Raw genomic sequence first — 25,762 nt, 5'->3', positions numbered from 1 at the left:
TAGAATATTCATAATAACTAGTTGAGTGATAAGTCATAAATGTAAATATTTTGTTAAATGTAATTTTGATTTAGGTAATGTTGTAAAGTACTTAATTTTAGTATCTTAGGAAACCGACTATAATTACGGTCGGTGAAACTTCCGTTAACCTAACGGGTACTTTACGCGGATTCGAGATTAGTTTGCCAGGCCTGGGCTTTTAAGCGTGCACCGAAAAATTAGTAATAATAACGATAAATATCAAGTCAGATCAAAAGTTCAAATATATTTAATAAGCAACTAGAATGTACTACGTACAAATGTCAATAATCCAAACAAAATTTATTAACGAAAATCAACAAGTCAACCTGACAATAAACTTAGCTACTTAGCTTAACTTAATAGTAATTCCCCTTTGAAATTCAACAAATCAAATACTTAGAAACTATGAACAAAATCTCTTACTAATTAAACGTCTATCCGTCACCTCACTATACGAAGAAACTATTTCCTCAATCCTTTCGATATCGTCAATCGAACTCCTCTTTAGCACCTTGGATCGTCCAATTATCAATTTGGACTTCTATCAGAAAATACTTTGCTTTCGAATCTACCTCGCTCTCAAAGTTGCCTCGATTTGGAATTCACCTCTGTTTGGAAATCACCTCTCCTTCTTCGGTTAACGTACGGGTTTTATACTGTGAGGTGACGTCACACTTGAGCTGGGTTACTCCTCTTATTTACATACTTAGTTGCTAACATTAACTTTCTGTTCTGGCAGCTTTAAGTTTCCGACAAAGCTTATAAACCGTTTACAAAATATTTATCATAATTTTCTGGGATGTTTAAGACGGTTTATCAAGTATTTCTCTACTAGTGATTGTGGGGACTCCCCCCTCCATTTTTTTTCTGCGGACTGTTACTTCCGCTGGGCAGCGCAAGTGCGCAAGATGTTTCCTATGGCGCTTATTTCTCCGTGAGTTGTTTTATCTTCATTTTTCATTACTAACAAGAGAGTGGTGGGGAACCTTCGTCCTAAATAAACATAAACCCCAAACAAAAGATAATAAAACGGAAATAATAATAAAATAAAAATAACGTTCGGACTCAGTTCCTTACAATGTTAGTAGTATTTTAGGCATTGTCAAAAATAAATTTATATTTTAATCAATATTTATACAGGTACTACTCACTTTATGACCGAGTTCCATTCCGATGTCTACATTGTTAAGTGAATTGGTCGATAAGTGAGGAGCTTGCGCCGGGAATATAGGATCGTTGTAAAATTATACAAATTATGCAACAAACTTTAAATTTATTCATAAAAACACTATTATAGTACGTGCAAGCCTATTATATTGGGTTGTTCGGAAAGTAATTTTGTTTTCTTATTACTAGAGGAATTAGATGTATTCTTACCAACCAATTTTATTTTAAACTATATTTTCATTATACACTTCGACAGCTGACATTTTAAGGCATATTTGTAAAAAATTTTGTTTGATTCTGTACAATTGTTCTTTTTTGGTGTCCCATCAAATTTGGAAAATCAAAAGCGTCATTTTCAGCATATTTTACTTTTTTATAACTAAAAAACCAAAATGCTGTTCAAACAAGAAAAAAATTGTGGTACATGTTTGGAGAAGATGTGTTGAGAGAAAGACCGTGCCAAAACTGGTTTACAAAATTGCATTCTGGCAATTTTAATATCGAAAGATACACCACATTCTGAATGGCCATTTGAAGCCAATGAAAACAAAATAAAGGTACTGATTGAAGCAATCTGCCGTATAACAACACGTGAAATCACTAAGAGATTAAATCTGTTAAATTGAACTGTTTATTATTACTTAAAATGAATTAGTTTAGTTTCAAAGCTCGATATATGGGTTCCACATGTTATTAACAAGAGATGCTCTCTATGGTTGGATTTTAAAGAAATTTGTTTTTGAGCTTTTACCAGACAATTTAACAATTGATTCGAAAGTGTACTGCCATTGAGTAAACAAATTGAGTAATATCATCAAACAGAAAAAGCCAGAATTGATCAACAAACAAAGTGTAGTGTTTTACCATCATAATGCCAAATTTCACACAAGTTTGGTAACTCGTCAGAAACTGTTATAGCTTAGATGGGATGTGTTATCATACCAACTATATTTGCCAGATCGGGCACACTCAGATTATTACTTGTTCCGGTCTATACAAATCTTTTTTAACTGTAAGACATTTACTTGAAATGACAATGTCAAAAATCACTTGGATCAGTTTTTTGTAAACAACAATCAAAATTTTTATGAATGTGAAATCATGCTACTACCAGAAACAATGACAACAGGTATTTGACCAAAATGGTCAATATATAATTCAATAAAATATTTATTTATTATAAGAATATTGCGTTTATTTTTCTATGGAAAAAGTGAAATTACTTTCCAAACAACCCAATAGTACGCTTAGTGTGCATGTCACCATTCGCCACTGACCGACACTCAAGCTGGGAAAGGAGATTCTCTGAATTGCAGGTTGAAACTTGATTGGTCGTAAGTGCGAGTGGTTGTTAAGCAGATAGGTCGTAAAGTGAGGAGTACTGTACCTGTATATGACTGTAAAGATACAAAGTAATGTAATTTCAATGTAATATTAAATAAAGCATAAAGAAGTAATATATTGATGATAAATCATTTATTTCAATGATAGTTTCTATGCCATTTGTCAAAATCACTGTAGCAATGTCTACAATCTTCCTGCTGATTTAGCTGTTTGAAAATTGATGTAAACAGCATAATCTGTATCTACAATTGAACATGTAATGGTTTGAATTTAGATGGAGCATATTCAGTAAGCATTCAAAAAGTTTTTTAGCTAAGGAGTGAAGATATAATACTCAATGTTGAACATTCAAAAAGACTTCTAAAAGGAATTGTTACGATTTAATTAGTTTAATGTTATTAAATTGTATGATAAAATTTATAAGATTGCTCTATAGTTTTTAAGTGAAATTAGCCACAAATTTGAAGAACAAATTTCCATTTGCTTATTTAAAAGTTTCAATTGAGAAAAGTTTAATAAAGTTTTGAAAGAATAGAGTTGTGTAGCATTTCTCTGAAGAACCTGGAAATTGAAGCAGAATACAAGACAGACTTGTCACAATAATTGCTCATTATATTTTATCATCACAATGCTGGGCTGCAGTTTTTCATCACAATGCACATAAGTTTATTAGTGTCTTGCTCCTGTACATCATAATTTTCCTGTTAACAATGAAGTCATGTTGGTCATGTATCTAACTGCATTCAGGAAAAAATTTTTGAATTGAAGTAACGTGACTTTTGGCCCAAAGCAGAAGTTTGTATATAGTTAATTGGGGCCTCCGCCCCTAAGCTTCCCATATCTGGTATCAACTTTCTTCTATCTAACACCATTCTTGAGGTTAAGGAAGAACAGACAGATGGACGAATTCATAATCTACATCTGTTTCAAATTGCAGCTCAATTAATACTATCATGATTATACACACACAACTTATACTTTCCTATGCTGTACTGTAATATTATATATAATATTATAGTGCAGCATAAGGATCATCCTGTTATTAACAATTATATACAGTATATACATATATATGATTGATAACAGGATATTCCTTTAAGATGAATGTAATTCCATTATACTCACAAAATTTTTTCAAATTTACATTGTTAATACTTTGTGTCAGTAGTCGTTGAACCAATTGTAGTCAAACACGGTTGTGATTTGTATTTAATATGATGTAATTAACCTGTAATATTTGAATTACTTTATATGAATATAATCAAAAAATGCATTATAATATTTATCATAAAAGATGTGTTTTATTTATACACTTACATACAGTTATCTTCCATTTAACATAACATAATTTAATACAAATTTGCTAAAAAACAATTGATAACAGTTGCCAGCATATGCTGATAGACATTTACTTCTTCCAACATAAGTGTCAGTCATTTTTTGTTTGAGGACACTAGTTGCTTTACCATACAGACATGATGACAAAACTTTTATTCCATATCCCCAGGTGCAAAACATTGCATTTTTTTCTCTTCCATAAAAGAAAAATATTTTAATGAAAAAAAGAAAAAAAATGCAAACAGCAAAAAATGAATAAAAATGAAAGCACAGAATGCTTAAAATTATTAAATTAAATAACATAGATTTATAAAAATCGTAAAGTAATTTTTAACTCTTGATTTAGTTCAAAACATGCTACTGTAAATATAGATGATATTAGTGACATTGTAACAGAAATACACATGGAAGGTGCAACTATAATTGATAAGTGTTATTAATATCTCATAATTCACTCCATATTAATTCATGAAGAACTCCAAGATATGGAATTCAATTCTCTTCTAAATAAAGATGACAATAAATCATAGTGTTCAGTATTAAATTTTTAGAATAAGCTTTTTCATTCTAGAACAGTGGTGTCCAAACTTTTTATCAAATTGCACATAAGTCTTAGATATGTGGACCATACACATTTTGTATATTGCATATATACCAAAAGTAGGCTTATTTTTATCATTTCTAAGTATATGTCAAATACGTTCACATGCTTGATTTGGTCCAGGGCACCATTGTTCTAGAACAACTGCATAAATTACTTACAAGTTGATGTAACGAGTATTGTGATAATTTAATAATAATTGTTCAAAAAGTAATAAAAGATTATTCTGTTTTACTTTTGAATGTTCAACTGATGATCTGTCAACTTTGTTCATGTAAAACAACCACAAAAAATTAAGTTAAACCAGATGTTGTAGTTAATAAAATTCCTGTATAACATACAATAATGAAGTAAATTTAACAAATGAGAGTTATATTAGATGAAAATTTTGAATTTTAATGCAATATTTTATTATTTTAAATCTCATATCATTAAAGTTGCATTGTTAAAAACTGTACTAATAAACTTAAAAAAAAAATGTAATTTTATGATGTATATGCTAAAAAGTTTATAGTACTAAAATTTGGTTTACATATTTATATTATAGCGATGGTTGTTACTTTGGCTCCTACTTTGTCTGCCAGTGAAACTATTCAAGTAGTTACTGCTACTGTTGATGGAGCAGGTAAGCAAAAATATTTATACTTTGGTAATTAGTCATTAATTCCAAATATGGTCAGAATATATATGGATAGTAGACTGCTGTTAATCGGGCCATTTCTTGCAAAGAAATTCCAGATTTCTGGGAATATAAGTATGGGTCTAAAGTCCACAAATGACATGATTTTTGCCCTTTGATACCAATTCTTTTTGAAGCTAGCAGAAAATAATACTGTATGAAGGAATGAAACAAGAGTAAACAGGAAAATGGGATATGTAACAGGGCTAACATTTTCATGGAAGTGAAAGTGATAGGCAATTGCCCTTGGATTAGTGAGAGTCTACTGTATTATAATACTATTTATTTTAATATCTATTTATTCTAAAATGTTTTTGGAAAAATATAGTACATTTCAATAAAATACAGAAACAAATATTAAGATTTTCATTCTATTTCTAATTTACTAATAGTGGATCAAAAAAAGATCCATTGATAGGAAATGTCTGCTATTAGGTAATGACTTTATGTCATGTTCTTACTAAAGCATTAAATGCATTTTTTTGAATTTTATGCAATAATTTCTGAATTAAAAGAAATTAACAATAATAGTTTAAAAAACAAAAATATTTTCCCATTTAGTCTTATGTTTAATCAAAATAATCCACAAATTGATTTTGAATTGCACAATGCAACTTCAATTCAAAAAAACTGACTTTCAATTTGTACTGAGAGTTCTAAACCAATTGCATCAATTTTCTGTAAAGAAAGAAAATTGTTTTAATTCTCAAATGTGAGCAAATGCTGTACAGAATGAAATTGGTGCAATTTATTTTGTTGATGGAGACATCTTCAATCAGGACAATGTCATCCATGGCTATGAAGCCAGTTGCACTTATGCCTGGAGCAACCTCCTGTAGTGCTGATTCAATCTCAGCTTCCATTTCATTTGCAGACTGCTTTGAATTGTAACTTTCTTTACTGCAAAAGCCACATTTTGCAAAGCAGTTCTTTGTTGGATTGCATCTTTCTGAGTGCTTGAGCAGTCCAGATGCTTGCATCCAGTACAGTCAGCGTCATATCCTCATTTCAGTCCAAACTGTCCATTGCTCCTATAAGATGTAGAAGTTAACATTGTTGGAAAAACACTCTAAAGTTTCTATTGCTTCCTTGGTTAAGAAGTTGGCACAAAGCAGTTGTGTTGGATGACAGAAAAATCAATTTCACATTTTCAAGTTCAAAGTTAGGATGTAAGACTGTGTTGTTCACAAAAAGGAAGCACTTATTGTTTCTGATGACTCATATGATGATCAAGTGACTGCAGTCACTGTGTCATGACCTTGTCATCAAAGCATGCTTATTAGTTCATTGATGATGATATTTTTAAAGCAGATGTCCCTCTCATATCCATCTTGATGCTTAGTAACCATTTAATCCACTCATCAACAGTTCCCTGTATGTGGAGAATTAGCAGATATTCCAATTCTCAATATATTGGGGCTCAGCAGATAGGATTTTTTGTCAATTTCTCTATTAGACATTTTAAATAATAATTTATAGCAATAGTTGGAAACATTGTTAACATCAAGGTGCAAAGCTTTAAAATCTGACAGTTTTTACTGTGTGTTTATAAAGAAATCAAAAATAATTTATTGAATATATAAAAAAAGATGGAAAAGAAAATAATACTAATTCAAATTATAAATTAATTTGAAGATAATTTTTGTAGATTATTTCATCAGTAGATGTGGTGTTAGCTCAATTAGTGGGAGAATCAAATGTATTTGTTTTGTTTTTTTTTTGTGAATTGCTAAATGAACACTTGAGTATTTGAATACTGCTGCTCTCTGGGCAACAACAGTTTTTCCAACAAGAATGAACACTTTAATTTTCAAACACAAAGAATCAAATACGTGATTCAATTTTCTCACCATTAGATTCAATGGATTTTATTTTCTACAAATGAGAGCCATGCAGAATGCATAGGTCCCCTTTTCTATGGAATATTAGTAATTTTTGAAATTTTACTTAAATAAATTTTACATACATGCATCATTATGTACATAAGCTCGAAATCTAATTTTATTGCAGAACTCTAAGGTTCCATGGAACATAAGTTGGGAAACCACTGATCTATGGAGATTGATGTGTATTTTAAGTATTTACAATTATCAGATAAATCATTGATAGATCAAATATCTTATATGCTCCTATTTTTGTTACATTTTAGCAGAATCAGTAATTGTAACTCCTGTTAGCACTCCTCAGACACCTCGTTTAGCATCCACCCAGTTGGATTTCAGTGAACAAAGGCAATGGTGGCAATTGGAGGAGGTAAATGTTACTCTATAAACATTTTAATAAAAGATATATAGTATTTAAGACAAATTTCTTAAAATTAAATTATTTAGATGGTAAAAAACTTAGTTCATCAAGTTCAGGAATTACAAAAGCAAGTAGAAGCAGTTAGATCGCAGGGTGTTGCAGCTCGTGAAGCATCGCTACAACAACTCAGGATTCAAATGGAGAAAGAGAAGGCAGAGGTATATATTAAATTTAAAATGACTTTTATGAAGGGTATTTTTTAATAAGAAGAAAAATACTGTAAATATCATTAAAATATATTTTTTCCCATATTCTACATACTTTTATCCACTTTTTCTACACAATTTCCATTTTTGTTCAAACATTTGTCATACCGCTCAACAATTTTTTTAATTCTGACTTCAAAGAAATGTGCCGCCTGCCGCCGGAAGACATCAGACTGTGCCGCTTGTCTTGTATGGCATGCTGGAGTTTTCTCAAGATCGCACAATATGCATCAGAATTGACTGTTAGTGGATTTTATGCCAAGAGACACAACAAAGTCCCTTTCCTGTCCCAAAAGACAGTTGCCATGATCTTTTGTGCTGAAATCAAATAACAGATCGTATCTCACAGTCGGTGGGCAACTCAATTTTCTTAAACATTATAAACTTCTACAGCTCAGCACACAGACAGACAATAACAGCTGCAGATGGCATCTAAATGCGTGCAAAGCATGCTGGGAGTGGACGTGCATCACTCTCATTCACAAACAGAACTTATTTAAAAAATAGCTCTCATATTATAACAGACAGAATACTTTTTATATCAAACAATAGTATTAAAGTAGCCTGGTTATGAGAATAATCAATTTTAAAGTAGACATTCTCTTGTATAATGCTGATTTAAGACAATATTTATACAGTATGGTATTGTTTTATGCGAACATTTGTCTGTCAGCAATTACTCCATAAAATGAAATTAATATAAATTCATGCTGTATCCTAAATAGTCTCAGATGATTGCCTAGACACTTATGCAACCATAAACAACAACAAAAAACATTAAAATATGCTACTTATGTTTTTATTACAAATACTGAATTTCATTATAAAAAGAGTAATTAGAAATATTCCTATACTCCTGTACATCCAAGGAGCTAACCACATGCCATCTGCAAAAACAGTAATATGCTTATATTATTTCTACATTAAACAAAACTGCTGAAATTGATTTTTCTCTTCTGATAAATATTGATATGCCACTTTAATCTAAAATTATAATCCTTTCTTTATCAATCCCACCTTGAAACTTTTAACTCTTATTAACTAAGAGAAAATGAGAATACAGGCTCTTCCCTACTTACGAATAGGTTAGTTTCCAAGGTTTTGTCATTAAGTTAAAATGTTTGAGAGTCAAAAACTAACCTAGAAAGTACATTTGTATACAGAATAACCACACATTGTCAGTGTTTGATCCTTTAATATACATTATGCTTGTTCACTATTGTTTACAGTTATGTAGCAGTAACAGCTGTTTCAGACATGTTTTTTCACCTAATGTACTTAGTTTTATAATGTCAAGTTTAGTTTCCATGGTATAATAGGTTACACTTGCATTTATCTCCATTGCTAGATTTACTATTATGTTTTGGTGCATTTTTTTTGAAGCGCTAATTTTAAAAGTTGAATTATTAAGTTATTTATAAAAATTGCACACAATGGAATATCAGAATTCTACAAAAACAAAAAATGGCAATTCAAAATAGAAATAAATTCACATAAATAATAAATTTTTAATATATAATTAATTACTGGCTAAAGACTAACTTCAACACCATCCCAAGATCAGCAAGAAAACTTCAGAATTCATACAAAATTTAAATTTTAGACATATGATCAAATTGTTCGTTAAGTCTGAAAGTTTGTAAGTAAGGGAGCTCCCACACATCAAGTAAAAATGCTTCTCCATTTTCCAACTAGTCAAACAAATAAATATTACAATGAAAATATAAGTACTTATTGAAAAATTAATGAATTTTTTATAATTATTTAGTAAACAAGTTAATTTGAAAATACTATGAATTTCTTTTGATTCAAATAGAATTAATGTTTAAATGCTTAACAATACAAAATAGAAAAATCATATTCTAAAATTTTTCTAATTTGAATACTTTTTAAGGAAATTAATATTATAAATATATTATTCAGGCAATTAACAATTGTAGAATAGAAGCGCAAGTGAATTTATCAAAAGCAATTCTAGAGGTTAAAAATGAAAAGGATGCCGCATTGCAACAATTACTAGAACACGCAAAGGAAGAAATAAAAGAAAAATTAGAAGGAGTCATAATGGAGAGAAGCGAAACTGTTAAAGTAAGTGAAGGAATTAGTTTTCGAGTTTGCTTTCTCGCGGATAGAATTTTCATTTTTCTATTTTCAGAAATGTGCCAACTGTAACCGCGAATCTTTGTTCGAATGTACGAGTTGTCATCAAGTCACTTACTGCGGAACGTTCTGTCAGCAGAAAGATTGGCCAAACCACGAGAAAGACTGTACAAAGTCCAAAGAAGAAAGTATAGGAAAAAGTTGATTGTCGCATTGTTCCTTTCCTAAAGGCTATTTTATACAAATTTTTATAAATGAAAAGAAAATATATTCTTACGTTTATAAATTCAGCTGACTTGCAGGCACAATCTTCTCTCAAGATCTATTTTCACTTTATAAAAATGCGAGTAATGTTAACTCTACATATCCCTAAAGATATTAGAAGCAGTTTCTGATATATTTAATTATATCATTTGATCCTCTTGTTGGAAAAATTTTTAATATTTCTGCAGTAATGTTTTTAAGAAATTAATTACTTTTCTAGCATTACTATATTTAACAGCTGCATAATGTGGTTTAAGTAGCTAATAACGGGAGAGATTTAGTAATGTAGACTAATTACGATAATCTATTTTACACTCTTAAAAAGTAAGTTTGTCCTATGGTCACAATATTTGGCTAAAATTAAGGATGCTGATTTCTATTCTTATTTTTATAACATCAAGAATGCTCTTGAATTATGTTTTTGGAAGCAATGCGTACTTCCTTCAAGAAGCTCCGACATTACCTGCTAAAGGCAGACCGTTTTCTTCCTCTTCCTAAGACCTCTTTTATTAATAAATTGAAAAAAGAATTAACGGACCAATAAAACTCATCACGATTTTTAGTTTTTTTTATATATGTTTTTTTTCCTACAAACAAAATTTGCAGACAAATATGAGGAAAAAAGCATATAATCTATATGTGATACTGTTTAGAACTAGTTTGTTTTGATTATTTTAAAGTTAAAAAAATAATGTAAACAGTACTCGATATTGAGAAAGAATATAAATTCTAGAATCTTCATATTTATATTAATTATACATTTTAATTTTTTGTAACTAATAAACATTTCTTATAAAGTCTAGTTTACAAATAACGAAATAGAAAAATTTTTTAAAAATCTCTAAAGGACTTATGTATGTATCAAGGTAGATTCAAAATTAATACATAAAATTTGCTGAACTATAGAAGTCATTATTAAATGATATGACGATCATGTTTTTAATTTGAAAATTTTTCAAAATCTAATTATTTTAAGATTAATTTATTCCTTATTTTAAAATATATAAATATACCAGGGGTGGCAAACCTACGGCACACAGCACAAAGTGGCAAGTAATTTATCATCCAATCTTGATTTATCATCTGTCTTTTTCGATCAGGATTTTTACATTTATTCTAATTAAAGCATATTCGTTTTATTTAAATGCCATTATTTGAAATCTAAAACTTTGGCATGCATAAACATCTTTTAAACTATGCTTACTATAGAGCACGTAGGCTCAAAAAGGTTTGCCACCCCTGTATTATACTGTCTTCTATCAGAAGAAGAAAAAATTAATTTATTTTAATAAATTAGAGCTGTTTTTCAAAAACAATTAAGACACTGAAAACATTCAAATTAAGAGATCAAAATTTTTATATAAATTAAAACTAGAATAGTCAATAACACTTTGTGTTTGGTCATTTTGGTCAAGCTTGTAAGATTTATATTTCTGGGAAATTTTAAAAACTTGATTTTACTTCATATTTAAATGATGTGGAATGATGCTGTAAGCAAACGATAGATTTTTCCGGTAGGAAAAGTCGAAATTAGCAATTTTTGTAATTGGAGGTACACTGTTTTCTGTTGTCTATTTTGTTTGTTAATCTAGCCGTAAAGTACGACTAATGTGTAATTATAAAATTACAACAGTTGTTAAGTTTGACAAAATTTATTACACTGATATTTAAATTGCCGGGAACCATTAGCTTATCTACCAAAAAAACTACGCAGCGTCGGTAATAATTTCATTCTCCAAAAATTTGTATACGGATTTTATACAGACGAAACTTAATAAACCGTAGATTCTAGAATTATGTAAATAACTTTTGACATCGAGAAATAATTTTTATAGTCCCTCGCCACTATTACTTGCTCTAATTTCCACCGAAATAATGGTGCATAAAGAGCGTGGGGTTCGTCGCAACACCAAAATTAACGATACTAGACTTTATTTCTTTTTGAGGCTACATAAATAATATATGTCCCTTAGATTATTATAGCTAAAACTTTTTTCTTTATATACTTAAGGTGTGTTTCTTCATCTGTTAAGATTTTGCATATATAAAAAGGTCACCCAAATGTGGGCAAATATTTTAAATTTCATACAGCTTATCGAAATTTATAGAATTTAAATCTTTCGGCAATAATTTTTTTACGGAATTTCGATCGAGTGATCGTACGTAAATAATCGACAACTCAGTGCCTGAAATTTCAATGCCTAAAAACATTCAAAGACATTATAATCATGATATTTTTGTTTTTGTAAAAAATTAAAGCTAGGCATAAGATATCAGTTTATAAGAGGGGGAAAACTGATTGTGTATAAAAATTGTAATATATAGAATAATGAAAAAAATTCAAAACAGATTTTATACTTAGATCTGATGCTGTTAAAATAGTTTTGCCAGAAATTAAACTAGATTAGTTTAAAAGATTAATTTATGGAAAGTTTGAGTCTCGTAGGATGTGTGCGCGTGTACTTGTGTGTATGAGAGATTAATTACAAGAAAAGGTTTCCAGTAAGACTTTCTTATTTACCTAAAAGTTTTATTTATTAGTAAAACGATTTTGTAATATTTTTCATGTATTTGTTATACTTTCATGATAATTAATAAAAATTTCGTGAAAAATATTTTTGTTGATGATTTTTCTTTTAAAGAAGGAAATGGCAGTTTAAAGATGATTTAAGAATTCATAATTTATATATAACTAAGGTCCAGTCCTAAATTTTGGAACACTATAAAGTATTACAAATTGCAAGACAGGTAAGCAATTTTCATAATTTAAATCGTTTATAATGTAGAACAAATTATTAATAATAATCATGCTACATTCAAAAAGTTCCAGAACTGGTGTGGTATTGATATGTGAAAACATTTTAAACAAGCAATTGTTTATTGTGACCTCATCACAATGCCAGACTGCAATTTTTAAACATTCTTAAATTTTCAATGTTGACTCAGGATATTATTTCTTCATATTATGAAGTTTAGACTATTTACAAAAATTTTTACATTTTTGAGTCTATCTTTTAATCCTTTACACTACTCCAGAAGTAACAGTTACTATGGTTATTTTGAAGAATAAACTTCTTTTACAAAAGTAAAATAGGTAAAAAATTCACAAAGTTAAAAACGATCCAGTGTCAGCCTTTTATTAGAGGTTATGACACTTTTCCATTAAAAACACAAAGAATTCTTCTCACCATACTATCCTTTTCCAATTTATAACTGCTTCTAGCCCTCTGATGGTAGATACGAGTTTTTCACATCATTCGCATATGGAAAAGTGTCAGAACCTCCATATTTTTAATGGAAAAGTGTCAGAACCTCTAATAAAAGGCTGGCACTGGATCATTTTTAACTTTGTGAATTTTTTACCTATTTTACCTTTTGTGAAAGAAGTTTATTCTTCAAAATAACCATAGTAACTGTTACTTCTGGAGTAGTGTAAAGGATTAAAAGATGAACTCAAAAATGTAAAAATTTTTGTAAATAGTCTAAACTTCATAACATATTTTTAAAATTTATTTTTATTTAAAATACATACTTTTCCTATTAGCAACAGAGTCATGCCAGTCATTAACTCTTTCAAGGTTTGAATTGAAATCGCACGACTTCTAGTTTGCATTGGAAGTTCGTATACTCCAGTCTAATCCCAGAACTTTTTAAATGTGCAGATGGTGTTTAAATGAATTGCCTGCTTTGATACCATATGGAGTATTGAACTTGACATTCTGTAGCGTATAAAATATTTTGTTTTGATATTCCAGATTTTTCTGTAAGAAATCTGCTTTTATATAAACGTTTTGTGTCAGCAACTTGGCAAGTGAGGCCAGTGGGGGAGGAAAATAATTTAGAAATCATGCACGCGAGTCGACCAGCGAGTCAGTATTACAACAAATAGTACACCTCTTCACTTTTGATTTATTCTGTATATGATACACACACAGTCTGGAGTGTTCAAAATTTATAGCAAGCCTAACTAATATTGAAATTATTTTTTTAATTACTAAATTAGTTAGGCTTGCTATAAATTTTGAACACTCCAGACTGTGTGTGTATCATATACAGAATAAATCAAAAGTGAAGAGGTGTACTGTTTGTTGTAATACTGACTCGCATGCATGATTACAACATTCCTTAAAAATAATTTAGAAAAGTATAATTATATAAAAAGTAGATTAAAACAGTATTTAAAGACTGGCAAACACAATCACAGACATTTTTTTAGAAACAGTGTCACATTACTGTTACTTTGTTTGGCTACTATCACTGGTTTAGGAGAAAATATAATCAATGTAACTTGAAATTTTGTTTGGTATAATTAACATAACAATTATTGACACACACTGTATGTATGAATCCTGGACATATACACTAATCTATAAATTTACAAAAAAGTGTATTGTAATTGAAGACACGACTGGATGAAGGTGGTGTTAAAAATTTTTCAGTGAATTGATTATCAATTTTGTAAGTTTTTATATAATTATATCCATCAAAGTGCTGCAGAGAGTATTACAGTGTTGTTTAATTTCTGAGATCTTTGATGATGGTATATGAGAGAGAGATACATTGTACTTTCATCTATGCTGGGTAGTTGGATTTTGAATGATTGTAATGTAACATCTTTAATTATATAATTGGGCTGCAATTTTCAATTGCAGACCTGTACATCCCCACTGTCATTTGTTTTGACTGATTGTCCTTTATTAATCTCAAGAATAGAGTTAGATGATTGTTATCAGGAGAAGTATGATGTACAGGGGCGTGACACCAGTAAAATGCAAACTGGATGTGGAAGGCTCAGGACAGGAGACTAACTACAGTGTATACAAACTTTGTCTAAAAAAAATAAAATGCAATTTTTAGTTCAAACAGAAGCCCAGCATAATTATCATAATGATGATTATTAAATGATTATTTTGTTTAACCTGAAGTGTTTTAGTTACAAAATGACCAATTTTACTTTAAAGAAATAAAGTTTGTCATCAATTTAACGTTAAATTTCAAATCTTGTTCTAGTGATGCCCAAACTTTTCCATTTATAAGGGATGGGTTGAGCATACCACCAATACAGAGGGGAGATACTACAGGTACTGTACTCCTTACTTTACAACCAAGTTTCATTCTGATGACTACGTCATTAAGCGAGGAGCTGGTGCCAGGAATATAGGATCGTTGTAAAATTATATAAATTATGCAACAAACTTCAAATTTATTCATAAAAAGACTATTATAGTACGCATGTCACCATTCGCCACTGATCGACACTCAAGCTGAGAAAAGGGATTCCCTGAATTGCAGGTCGAAACTTGATTGGTCGTTAAGCGAGAGTACCTGTATTAGTAAAATAGAAATTGATTTCATAAACAAATTTTTTATGCTTGTAATATAATCACAGAGAAATCAGATTTTGTAATTGATGTGAAAAATTACAAGGAATTATCTGAGTAATTTTGGATTGTGATATAGTTTGCTGTACTCCACTCCTGATGGGCAGAAATTGAAACCAGTCATTTATTCTGTATTTGATTAAGATTTTTTGATGTTTCTGAAACTAAAGGACATTTTTATAATGGAAAAGTTACAGAAATAAGATTTGATGTTTTTTCTTTTATTATAAACAATATTTCATATTACAATAATGTACATAATTCTATATGCAGATGCTCAAGTGCAGAATTTGAAATTTTGAAATAAATAAATTAAGTAGCACATTTATATTTGCAATGATTTGTGACTTGGTCCATGTGTTTGTGTTGAGCATTGTCTATCATATATTGTATAAACGTTGGTCATTATGTACAAGTGTAATAAAAAAAAAAAGAAAAATTAAGATCCGATAATACAAAAATTTGTACATTTTTTTTGTTTTCAATGTTCAATGCCTTTCGTTAGTGATGTCTCTAACGTTATTCCAAATCTGAGAGAGATTCTAATATTTGTACAAGAAAAGTCACTAGATTTGGATCTCTCAGAAATGACTGCTCTTCATACATACTAACAGTCACGGGAGTGGAGGCAATGTGAAGTAACATCCGATGTAATAGATGATCTCTGCAATGACAATAAACTTAAGAGTCGTGACTTAATAATTATTACTACATTGTAGATTACTCACCTGGCAGCCAGACAGATAAATAATTGAAACTTTCCATCTTTCCCTACTGACGGAGAGGCCTTGTCGATCTTTCCTATGAGTCGACAGTAAGATCGCATGACGACGATGTGTTCGTGGCAGTTTGAGGTGACGGATCCAAGAATGACATTTTCATCTTCGTGAAGACTGCTTTCAAAATAATTTCTAACTTTGACTGTAATTTAAACAATTAAAATTTATATTTTGCACTTAATCTTTTATTTATAATTTTAAGAGGATTTACCAAAAAAATCCCATAGATAAAGTTGTCTAAAAAACCTCGATGCACGGAAACCATACAAAAATACTTGTTCTAAACAATAGACGAGTCCTAGTTCACCACAGAGAAGAATAGTTAAACTTCCTCTCTAAAACAAAATAAAATACATCAATATCTATTGTTGAAATATTATAAGAAACTTTATAACTGTGCAAAAGTTTAATCTGGTTCTAATTTGAAATTATTGTTATTCTGTAATGTAATTTATGATGATTTGTTTAGAAGCAAGCAAATTTTCTTTATATAAAAATATTTTGTGCTTAAGATAATCCATAAAATGATGATTTTTCTCATTTTCTCTAATATCCAAATGTAATGTAAGTATGAAATAAAGTTGTAGATGAGTCCAAGTAAGCTCTAGCAAAGAATCACTTTTATTTTGATCTGTTTGCTGTTATTTACTTCCAGGTCACGAGCCTTAGTTTGTGTTGATGAGCAGAAAGGCATAAGCAGTCATTCTTTAGCTGCATATGAATATGGATAGGTCAAACTTTGATAGCAGCACATACTATTATAAATATTTTCTGAAAGTGCTGTACTAACCATAAAATACAGATAAACTGGCTTAGATAAAATTTCAGAAAGTAAAATTATGCAGAGATGTATAATGTATGCTATATGATTTATTACATTTACTTACTGATGCTATATAGCAGACATGGGCAAATGCGGCTCTTGCTGAAAATGTCAATTTCTGCTTTTTATTATTATTTTTACAATTTTATTTCCACAATTTTGTCAAAATATGTAATTATATATATGTAATATTTAGTAATTTATTTCCAAGTTGGTGCGCTCCCATGCATTTTGCAAAACCTACATTTCGGCTCCCACTGAACTCTTGCTTGCCCACCTCTGCTATATAGTATGAGAATACTACCCCTAACAACACATACATGGAATTTGTTTTTTACTTGTTTTGCAGTCATATAATAAGGTTTAATGACAACTTTTAATTTGTTATCTCAGAACAAAGTCTAAGACTGTTTTTCAACCTTCTTGAATACGTGACCCCTTTACAAGTTAAAAAATTCTGGCGACCCTAGGGCAATAGTTTTAATATGGCCCCTAGGGCCATATTAAAACTATCACAAGTGATTTTAAAAAACTACATACTTAATTTTCTTTCTGTTGAGACCCGACTATCGATCAACCTAACTGTGTGTCCCGCAACCTCCAAAATAATAATAATGCTGTGTAAAATATGTATTAAAAATTACTCTTGAATTACATAATAAATTTTTTCTGTTTGTGAAAATTTCTACAGTTTGTTGGAAACTGCTTACAAAAACAGCTTAGATCAAACTTCTAACTTAGAAGGTAATTTTTGTTTTTTTAAACAATATAAAAATTTTGCAATAATATTTTGTAACGTTTTAAAAAGCAAAGATGGTTAATACTACAATCACTCAATCTGATTCTTAATTTAATAATGAAAAGTTCTACTACTGAGAATACCCTTTCCAATTCAATTGATGTGGGTGTTCGTGTGGAATTGTCTTTAATGCATTTAAGAGAAGACAGATGTTATGTGTGTGTTTTCACCTGTAGCCGCAAAGATTTCTAATTTGTTTTTGAGATGTGTTGCAGTACTTCTTTTGCTGTCTAGTATTCTTGATTTGTCTACCTCAGCTGCTTTAATAGTGGCATCAAGCTTTTAGCCCGATAATTCAACAGTTTGTTTGGCTTTAATAAATCAGGTTTATGAAGAAAAACTTCATACTTGCAGACATCTTACTTGATTCTATCCTTGCCCAATATGCATAACCTGGCATAATGCAGTTATTGAAGCTACTGGGCATGGTTAAAAATGAAGACAGCATCAGAACCTGTAATATTCAAGATATTACAGGTTCTGACAAGTAAAGAATTTTCAGAGTCCTGCCATAAATAGGCTACATATTCATTATTAACAATCTGTGACATTCCATAACAAGCAAAAATTTAAAAAACTAATAAGAAGGCTTAAAATTAATAAATACAAATGTATTCTGACTAGTAATGTAACGAATAGTATATTCAGCCTCAGGCTGAATACTGAATATTCGGCCAGGAGCGTGGCTGAATGACCGAATATTTGGCCAAACTATTCGGCTTGATTAACGCATGTACGAAAATTGGTAAGGATTGCGCACCCTGCTCTCTATTGGCCTGCTGTCACTATGATTTTTTCTTCCAGTAGGTCTAAATTATTTAAATTAATTATAATTATTAAAGTTAATATGAGATGGCACTTAACGTCTACCTCTAGTGCCAAATTGGTTTATAATTTATGTAATAGTCGTAAATAGCCAGATATGATTCGGCAGATATGATTTAGATGTAAGTTATAAGTTATTTTATTTGCAATTGATCTTTTTAACTCTTTAAGCACTAAAATTTTGTTTTTACTAAGTATTTGTAGACTGAATAGTACCCTAAGGATATACTTTAGTGGGGACATAAGGTCTAGTTTCTCCCCAGTTGTGGAACAGCACAAATAGAAACCCCCAATAATATATTTGAAAAGTTTTGTAATATTTTGTTGCTATTGTTTTTGACAATATTTTTAAAATTAACATGATTTTAAAGGTTATCTTTTGTATATAATGAGAAATGCTCATTCTTTGCTTTATATATAAAATAAATTATATATTAGTTAGAATTATTTATATATTTTTGGAAGATGACTTTCATTAAATATGATAAGTTTCAATAAAACATTTCGTAAATCATTTTAAAATAGCGTAAAAAATATTAAAATATACGCAAATACAAATATAACATAATTAACTAAACAATAGCATTAATGCCCGATACATTCTAACCTACACGCCATCAATGCCATAAGATATCGGGCTAGTTAAAGGCTATATTATGATTATTTACGAAATAATTTAATACTAGAGTTAGATGCTATTTCTTATTAACTTTAATAATTATAATTTAATGTTCAGCATTAATAAAAGTTACCAAAATGATTAATTTACTGTGTTTTTGTTATTTCTTACTCCTATTTTTAGGTATTCGGTATTCGGCCGAATACAAAGTAGTAACCGAATATTCGTTACATCACTAATGCTGACTGTTTGAGTTAATTATACTTTCTATTTGCAAAATTTCCTCAACCTTAACACAAAATAAGAGAAAAGTGAACTTTTAAGGAATTTGCAGGATTTCCCGGGATGAGAAGAATTTTCCATGTTAAAATACAGCTGGGATCCCGTTAGAGAAACCCTAATACTAAACAAGACAATCTTATAAACTGTCAATAATATAATTTTGACTATAAATGTGCAAAAAATAAGAATTTGAAAATGTGAAGAAAGCACCACATCAATGAAAATTTAATGATATTACAAATAGCACTTTTACCATTTACACAGTCAAGTTTCTTGTAAAATTGAACAAATTTCTAGTATGACTATGCTCAGAGGAAATAGTAAGCATTTTATATAAACTATATAAGCACTGTAAGATATGATTACTAGTTATATGAAATCATTTTGAAAATTTACTGAATGGATTGGATTATGGCATATCACTAAAACATACTTGAAATGTGGTAAATCTTCTGATTTGCCAGGAAGAAGCAGTGGATGAAGCTACAAAAAATTTTTATGACAATCTTTGGACAAATAACCATCAGAGTGGAAATCATCATGAATAGTGCAGATTTTTAAGAGAGGATCCAGGGAATCCTTCTAATTATAGAGGGATTATAATATTGTCTAGAGTAAGTAAAATTTTTGCTAATATTTTACATAATACAGTAGAACCTGTCTATGGCGACCACCCACAGTTCCTTCAAAAAGTGGTCTTTTTGATAGGTGGTCGTCCAATACAGGTGGTGCTGTAATACCGTGTTTCCGTACGTATTTTGAACACTTTTTAGCCATTTCTACTAAGCAAAACTCTAGGCGAACAAAAATAAGGGAATTTTTTCAATGATAGAGCTATATTGATATTGTATTTTATTCTTATTGGATAACTCAATTTACAAGAGTTGTCGTGATTTTATAAGACAGATTTAATACCAATATTATAAAGATTAATACAATACTCGCATTTTCTCGATTATAATGCGCACTTTCTTTTTCCGACTTAATTAATTCAATTTGATTCTTTTCGTTCACTCCTCAGTTACATATGTAGTTTACGATATTGATATACAAGCGTGTCATATCTCTCCCAACACTTTGGTTTTCGTTAGTTTAATCTTACTTTAACTTTAAAAATACTGTATTTTTTTAATATTTAATATTTTCTTAAGTAAAATAAGAAAAATTATTAATTAATAATAAAACAATTTTATTATTTTTTCTCATAATACGATTTCATTACATTCCACGATTGTCAATCGCGGAATCAAAAATGGAAGGTTGCCTGACAGTTAAACTTTGCTGCTAACTGCCGTTGTGATAAACCATTTTCACTTTCTTTGATAACTTTAACGCGATCTTCTAATGACAGCACTTCATATTTCGTTTTTAGGACAATTTCGAACAAACTGAAATGAATTTCCTTTGTTGCTAGACTAATTCATTAACACCTGCACCTAATTTTAAGGGTGGGAAAAGGGCTCAAGGTGGGTTCGAACAAGAGTTTAGACTAAATATATTTGCAGAAGTGGTCGCTTATTACAGTTGTTGTATGCCATTTTGGACCAAAAATTGATGCTTGCAGTCGTGTTACACAGGTGGTCATTTAATACGGGTAACTTATACGAAGACTATGTAAAAACTATTCCATGCCAAAAATTTTTGCCCATCAAATGCAGGTGGTCGCCTAAGCAGTTTTCACTGTACTGACAAATCAGTCCAGATTTGTAATTTATTTTTCTGGATTACAATCTGGATTTCTTAAGACTTTTTTCTACAACTGATCATCTTGTGTATAGAAAATTGTGTAAAAACATGGAAAATTATATGCTGCTTTTTTAAATGCCTTTTACATTTCATTTGGTTCCTCAAAATGAGTTGTGGATGTACCTGACAAAATTTGGTATTGGTAACAAATTTTGGTATTGGTAACAAAATGTTAATAGTGTTAAAATCTACTATACTTATGATACTACAGTAAATTTTAATATTAACATTAGTGTACTGGTGAGGGTAAAATAGGCCTAAAATTCAAATGTGCAAGAGGAGTACAGTAGGGCTATATTCTGAGCCTAGTTCTTTTTGCCTTTAAGAGATGCACTAAATAAAGAGATGCACAAGATTTTTATGGTATTCAATTAAATCCAGTGATAAAATGTTTGTTGTATGCAAATGATATCATTGTTTTGGCAAATTCAGCTAGTGAATTATAGAAAGGTAACATTGTGGTTATCAATATTGTGGTTCAGCTTTAAAAAATAATAGTTTTTAGCTTATTTTTTACATCTTTATAACTAGAGGTACTTGTTCTAAGAAAGAAAAGTGCAAAGTGTCATATTTAGGTATGATATTAACATTTAGTAGAAAGTCTATGAGCTCATTCTGAATATGTAAAAACTAGTTCTAATATAGTATATGTCAAATTGTAAACAGTGTTATATCCAGCAAATTCAAGATCCCTATATACTCATTTATGAAGATATTTGGCACAATGGTCAGATATGAGATGTTAACAATATAGATATCCAAATGAAATATTTAAAGTTCGTTTTAGGACTGAGATCTTCGTAGCTATGCTGTAGTATAGGAAATAGAAAAAGTAACTTTAAAAAATTTTGTTTTCAAGTAGAATCCTGCTAGTCCAAACTAATTGGAATTGAGCCCTGTTTGGATTAGCAGATTTTTGGATTAGCCAAGTAACTGAAATAATGCAGGAAGCAAGCAGTAAAACAAGTCCAGTTTATATAGATCCAACACCATAAATGACTTTTGTTTCTGTTTTTGTGTATAAGTACAGTATAGATCTGCTGTTTTAATATGCCATGTCAAACACTGATTTATTAATTTCATACAGTATCAATACAGTACTACAATAAAGTACAATTTTTTTTGTTGTGGAAATCTAAATCTTTCTGTACCATTAATACCATTTAAATTCAACTGAAAAATACAAAAAATGTATATTTTGCAGCTAAAAAATTTCCTCTCCACCGACTGAAACATATTCAGATTAGATGGACGTTCAGACTAGCAGGACTCTACTGTAGTACTAAATTATTATTCATTCTTAATAATTTGGAGTAATAAGTGGATTCTGGAATTACTTTGAAGGAGATGAAAAAAGACAGGCTTTACTCTAGGGAGTATAAAAACTGGTGGCAAATACTGACTACAAATGTAATGGATTGACCTGTTTTTTTTTTAACAGAAATTGGTGAAGGTACTTGGCTAATATAACATTGCCATTGTGTTGCAGCTAATGATACAAGTAGAGGTGCAGCTTTCCAGTGCAAGAGTGAAAAATTCTAGAATTGTCTTTTTTTGGGTGAAATTAAATCAATGATTGATAAGCATAAAATGGCTATAATTTGGTTAAATAACATCTCTAGAAAACAATTCAAGGGTTGTCTTTTGTGCAATTATAATTGTGTGTATGAAAATGTATAATTACATCTGTTTAAAGATTGTAATTTTTTTCAGCTTTGGAGAAATTCAATTAAGTTACTGAAATGTCTGATGATGAATATAAATTTATGTTAAATGTTGAAGATAATGGCAATTGTATTATAAGCTTAATAATTAAATTATAAATACTAATTTTGTATAAAGTTGATTGTTAGTTACAAGGGGGTTCTATTAAATGTGTTATTCTGGATTTTTAAGGCTCTTGAGTGTTAATTACAAGAGGGTATCACACTAATGTAAAATGTTATAATAAAGACATGAAAAACTGAAATTATTTGGGTGACTTAGGACTTTACTATGCATCCTTTATAATTAAGTATAGTGACAAAGTTGTTGTTTCAAAGTAAGAAAAATCATATTTATAATCAACTTACTTCTTTCTCTGGTTTATAATAAAATTTAACAATATTATTAACAGCATCTCCAAGCATCTGTTGAATTTCTGGAACTGTTAGTTCTGAAAAATGTATGTTGTTATGAAATTATCTGTTTGTAAATCTTATGATTATGAGAATATTTATAACTCACTTGGCTGACTTGGTCTTCGAGGAACACTCGGTGAACAACATCTAGGTGGTGTTCTGCAAGTTTCCATTAATTCTAAATGATAAAAATGAAATTTAAGTCATGCTTAATTTTCTGATGTAAATTTTTATTTCTTTGTATAATCATTTTTTCTTCTAAGTTCTAAAGATTAATTGATTAATATGAGGCTAGCAACTATAAACTATTTAGCTGAATTGTATACATCTCATAAGCTCAATTATATTCTTGAAAATGACCAAATCATGGCATCAGCATTGTAGGATAAAAGATAAAGAGCATTTAATAAATGAATTTATTTATCAGAATTACTTGGTAATTTTGACATTTCAGAACATCTTCAGCTTATATAAATTCAAAAATGGAACAGTGTTTTTAAAAATAAATTGAAATTACAACTTCAGGATTACACTTGTAGTTATTGCAATAATCATCTAAAGGCAAATATTTACATAATCCTAGATCTATCTATATAATGGCTCAAAAGAACTTATAATTTAAAAATCTACCAATTTTTAAGGTCGTCCAAAGGCACCAAAAATTGTTCCATCTGCTCTATAAACTTTGTTGGAGATGGTTATTAATCCCATCTTCCTGTTTCCAAGAAAAAACTGAACATCACCAGTGAATGACCCTGTAAATGTTTGTTTCTCTTATGCACTTTTAAACCTTTTGACTGATCCAGATCAAATTTTTTGAGTTATTCTCTAGGTTGCTGTGAAAAATACAGCTAACCAAAAATCCTGGACACTTCTGATTTCATCCTCTTGAAATAAGTAATACATAATAATTAAGTTATGGATTGTGTGGCACCATTATATTTTTAGTGAAGATTTCAAAATAGTGTTTTATTTTGGATTTGGAACTGTGCAAAAATAATGCTGTTGATTTGGGTTGGCCTAAAATAAACAATCTTTTAATATGGTTTTAATTTTAATATTTGTCCTTATTATTTTTCAACCGAGCAATGCAAGGTATATAAGCATCAGTGAAAGTAAAAGAAAATGGTATAATTTTGTGAAAGATACTGGTGCAATATCAATCACTGACTTTGAAAATAAGTAAGTTAATCTGTTATTAACATTTACTAAGCTGTCTTTAGAGCTGTTAATGATGGCCAGTATAAAATGACCATATTGGTTATTTTGAACAATATAGTTTGTTAAACACCAATATACTTCAGTTATCTCACTTATTACATTTCTTACTGAACTTTTGTACATATATTGTAAAAATCTTAATTTGTATTTTAAATTTATGTACTTTTTATAACAGTGAACTTCATAAGCTGAAAATCCAAAACTGACCTAAAAATGTTACTTAATAAATAAATAAATATTCTTTGATTATCAAAATCAAGTAGTATTTATTTAGCTTCCATTTTCAATTAGACCAAGCAGCCCTAATTGAACAAGGGTTTCTAACATGAATAAAGAATGAAAAACAATATCCTGAATTACAGTATCCAACCTAGATTCTTCATGATTAAGCTGATAATTTATTGCATGGCCTCTCAAAAAATAGTTCTAATCAAAACCATTTATGATAATGAAAGAAAAGAGTTACTCAAACATCGTTTGACAATCAGTGAACAATGGATTACAATGAATAAAATATCTAACATTACCTTCAGCATCTACATCTCCTGGAACAATTTCCCCAACTAGAAGACGTTCTGTGCTTCCATCATCAACACCCTTACCTAACCATCTTCCACATGGAAATCTATAAAAAGATTGTTTTTAAATATTTTAAGAGCTTATAATTAATGCATCTCTAACAATTTATTAGAGTTATTTTATAATAAAAAAAAATCAATTAAAACATATCAGTTACTTACTTATAGGTATGACCTGTCACTTCATTCCGTACTAAAACATTTTCAACCATCCATTTTGGATAAATACCAGTGTTATCATGCCCAATTCTTAAAGTTGTTAATATACCAAGATTCTTTTCCTAAACAACAATAAACAACTTATAAAAATTAGCATTTCTATTCATGGTTTTTTCTTGTGAGAAAATTTTCACATAAATGACAGAATAAACTTACTTGTGAAACAATTTCTAATGTTTGTCTTGGTAAATTAATAATTCCTGTTTCTCCTAATGTGCCAGATAGCATGATCCACACATTTGCGGAAGTGGTAGACGCATTCAATTTACGACTTGGAAATATCACAATGCGATATGGCATTACTATGTTATAAATATACGCATATAATATACATCATACAATTATT

The 25,762-nt window shown here is 29.7% G+C and overlaps 2 protein-coding genes across 4 annotated transcripts in view; one reads left to right on the top strand and one right to left on the bottom strand.

Annotated features, from left to right (window-relative positions):
- Window positions 1-16,327, top strand: part of LOC136988343 (deformed epidermal autoregulatory factor 1 homolog) — a 28,811-nt gene extending 12,484 nt beyond the window's left edge. For 2 of the 3 annotated variants that reach the window (XM_067286224.1, XM_067286226.1), the window contains exons 4-9: window positions 5,019-5,096; window positions 7,300-7,403; window positions 7,481-7,612; window positions 9,584-9,748; window positions 9,816-12,772; window positions 16,125-16,327. In XM_067286224.1, coding sequence (XP_067142325.1) covers window positions 5,019-5,096; window positions 7,300-7,403; window positions 7,481-7,612; window positions 9,584-9,748; window positions 9,816-9,965 — 629 coding nt within the window. In that variant the 3' untranslated portion in view covers window positions 9,966-12,772; window positions 16,125-16,327. The remainder of the gene's footprint in view (window positions 1-5,018; window positions 5,097-7,299; window positions 7,404-7,480; window positions 7,613-9,583; window positions 9,749-9,815; window positions 12,773-16,124) is intronic. The other variant, XM_067286225.1, reaches the window with a different exon arrangement.
- Window positions 15,606-25,762, bottom strand: part of pns (pinstripe) — a 56,383-nt gene continuing 46,226 nt past the window's right edge. Inside the window, 9 exon segments of the mRNA XM_067286223.1 lie at window positions 15,606-15,936; window positions 15,939-16,069; window positions 16,134-16,326; window positions 16,396-16,519; window positions 23,351-23,433; window positions 23,505-23,576; window positions 25,147-25,244; window positions 25,360-25,478; window positions 25,573-25,718. Of these exon segments, the coding sequence (XP_067142324.1) occupies window positions 15,887-15,936; window positions 15,939-16,069; window positions 16,134-16,326; window positions 16,396-16,519; window positions 23,351-23,433; window positions 23,505-23,576; window positions 25,147-25,244; window positions 25,360-25,478; window positions 25,573-25,718 (1,016 nt within the window). The 3' untranslated portion in view covers window positions 15,606-15,886.

The sequence above is a fragment of the Centruroides vittatus genome, unplaced genomic scaffold, assembly GCF_030686945.1.
Source record: "Centruroides vittatus isolate TY-2023 unplaced genomic scaffold, ASM3068694v2 scaffold_3293, whole genome shotgun sequence".
NCBI lineage: Eukaryota > Metazoa > Arthropoda > Arachnida > Scorpiones > Buthidae > Centruroides > Centruroides vittatus.
The sequence above is the reverse complement of the archived record's forward strand: the minus strand, read 5'-3'. Positions and strand labels throughout refer to the sequence as shown.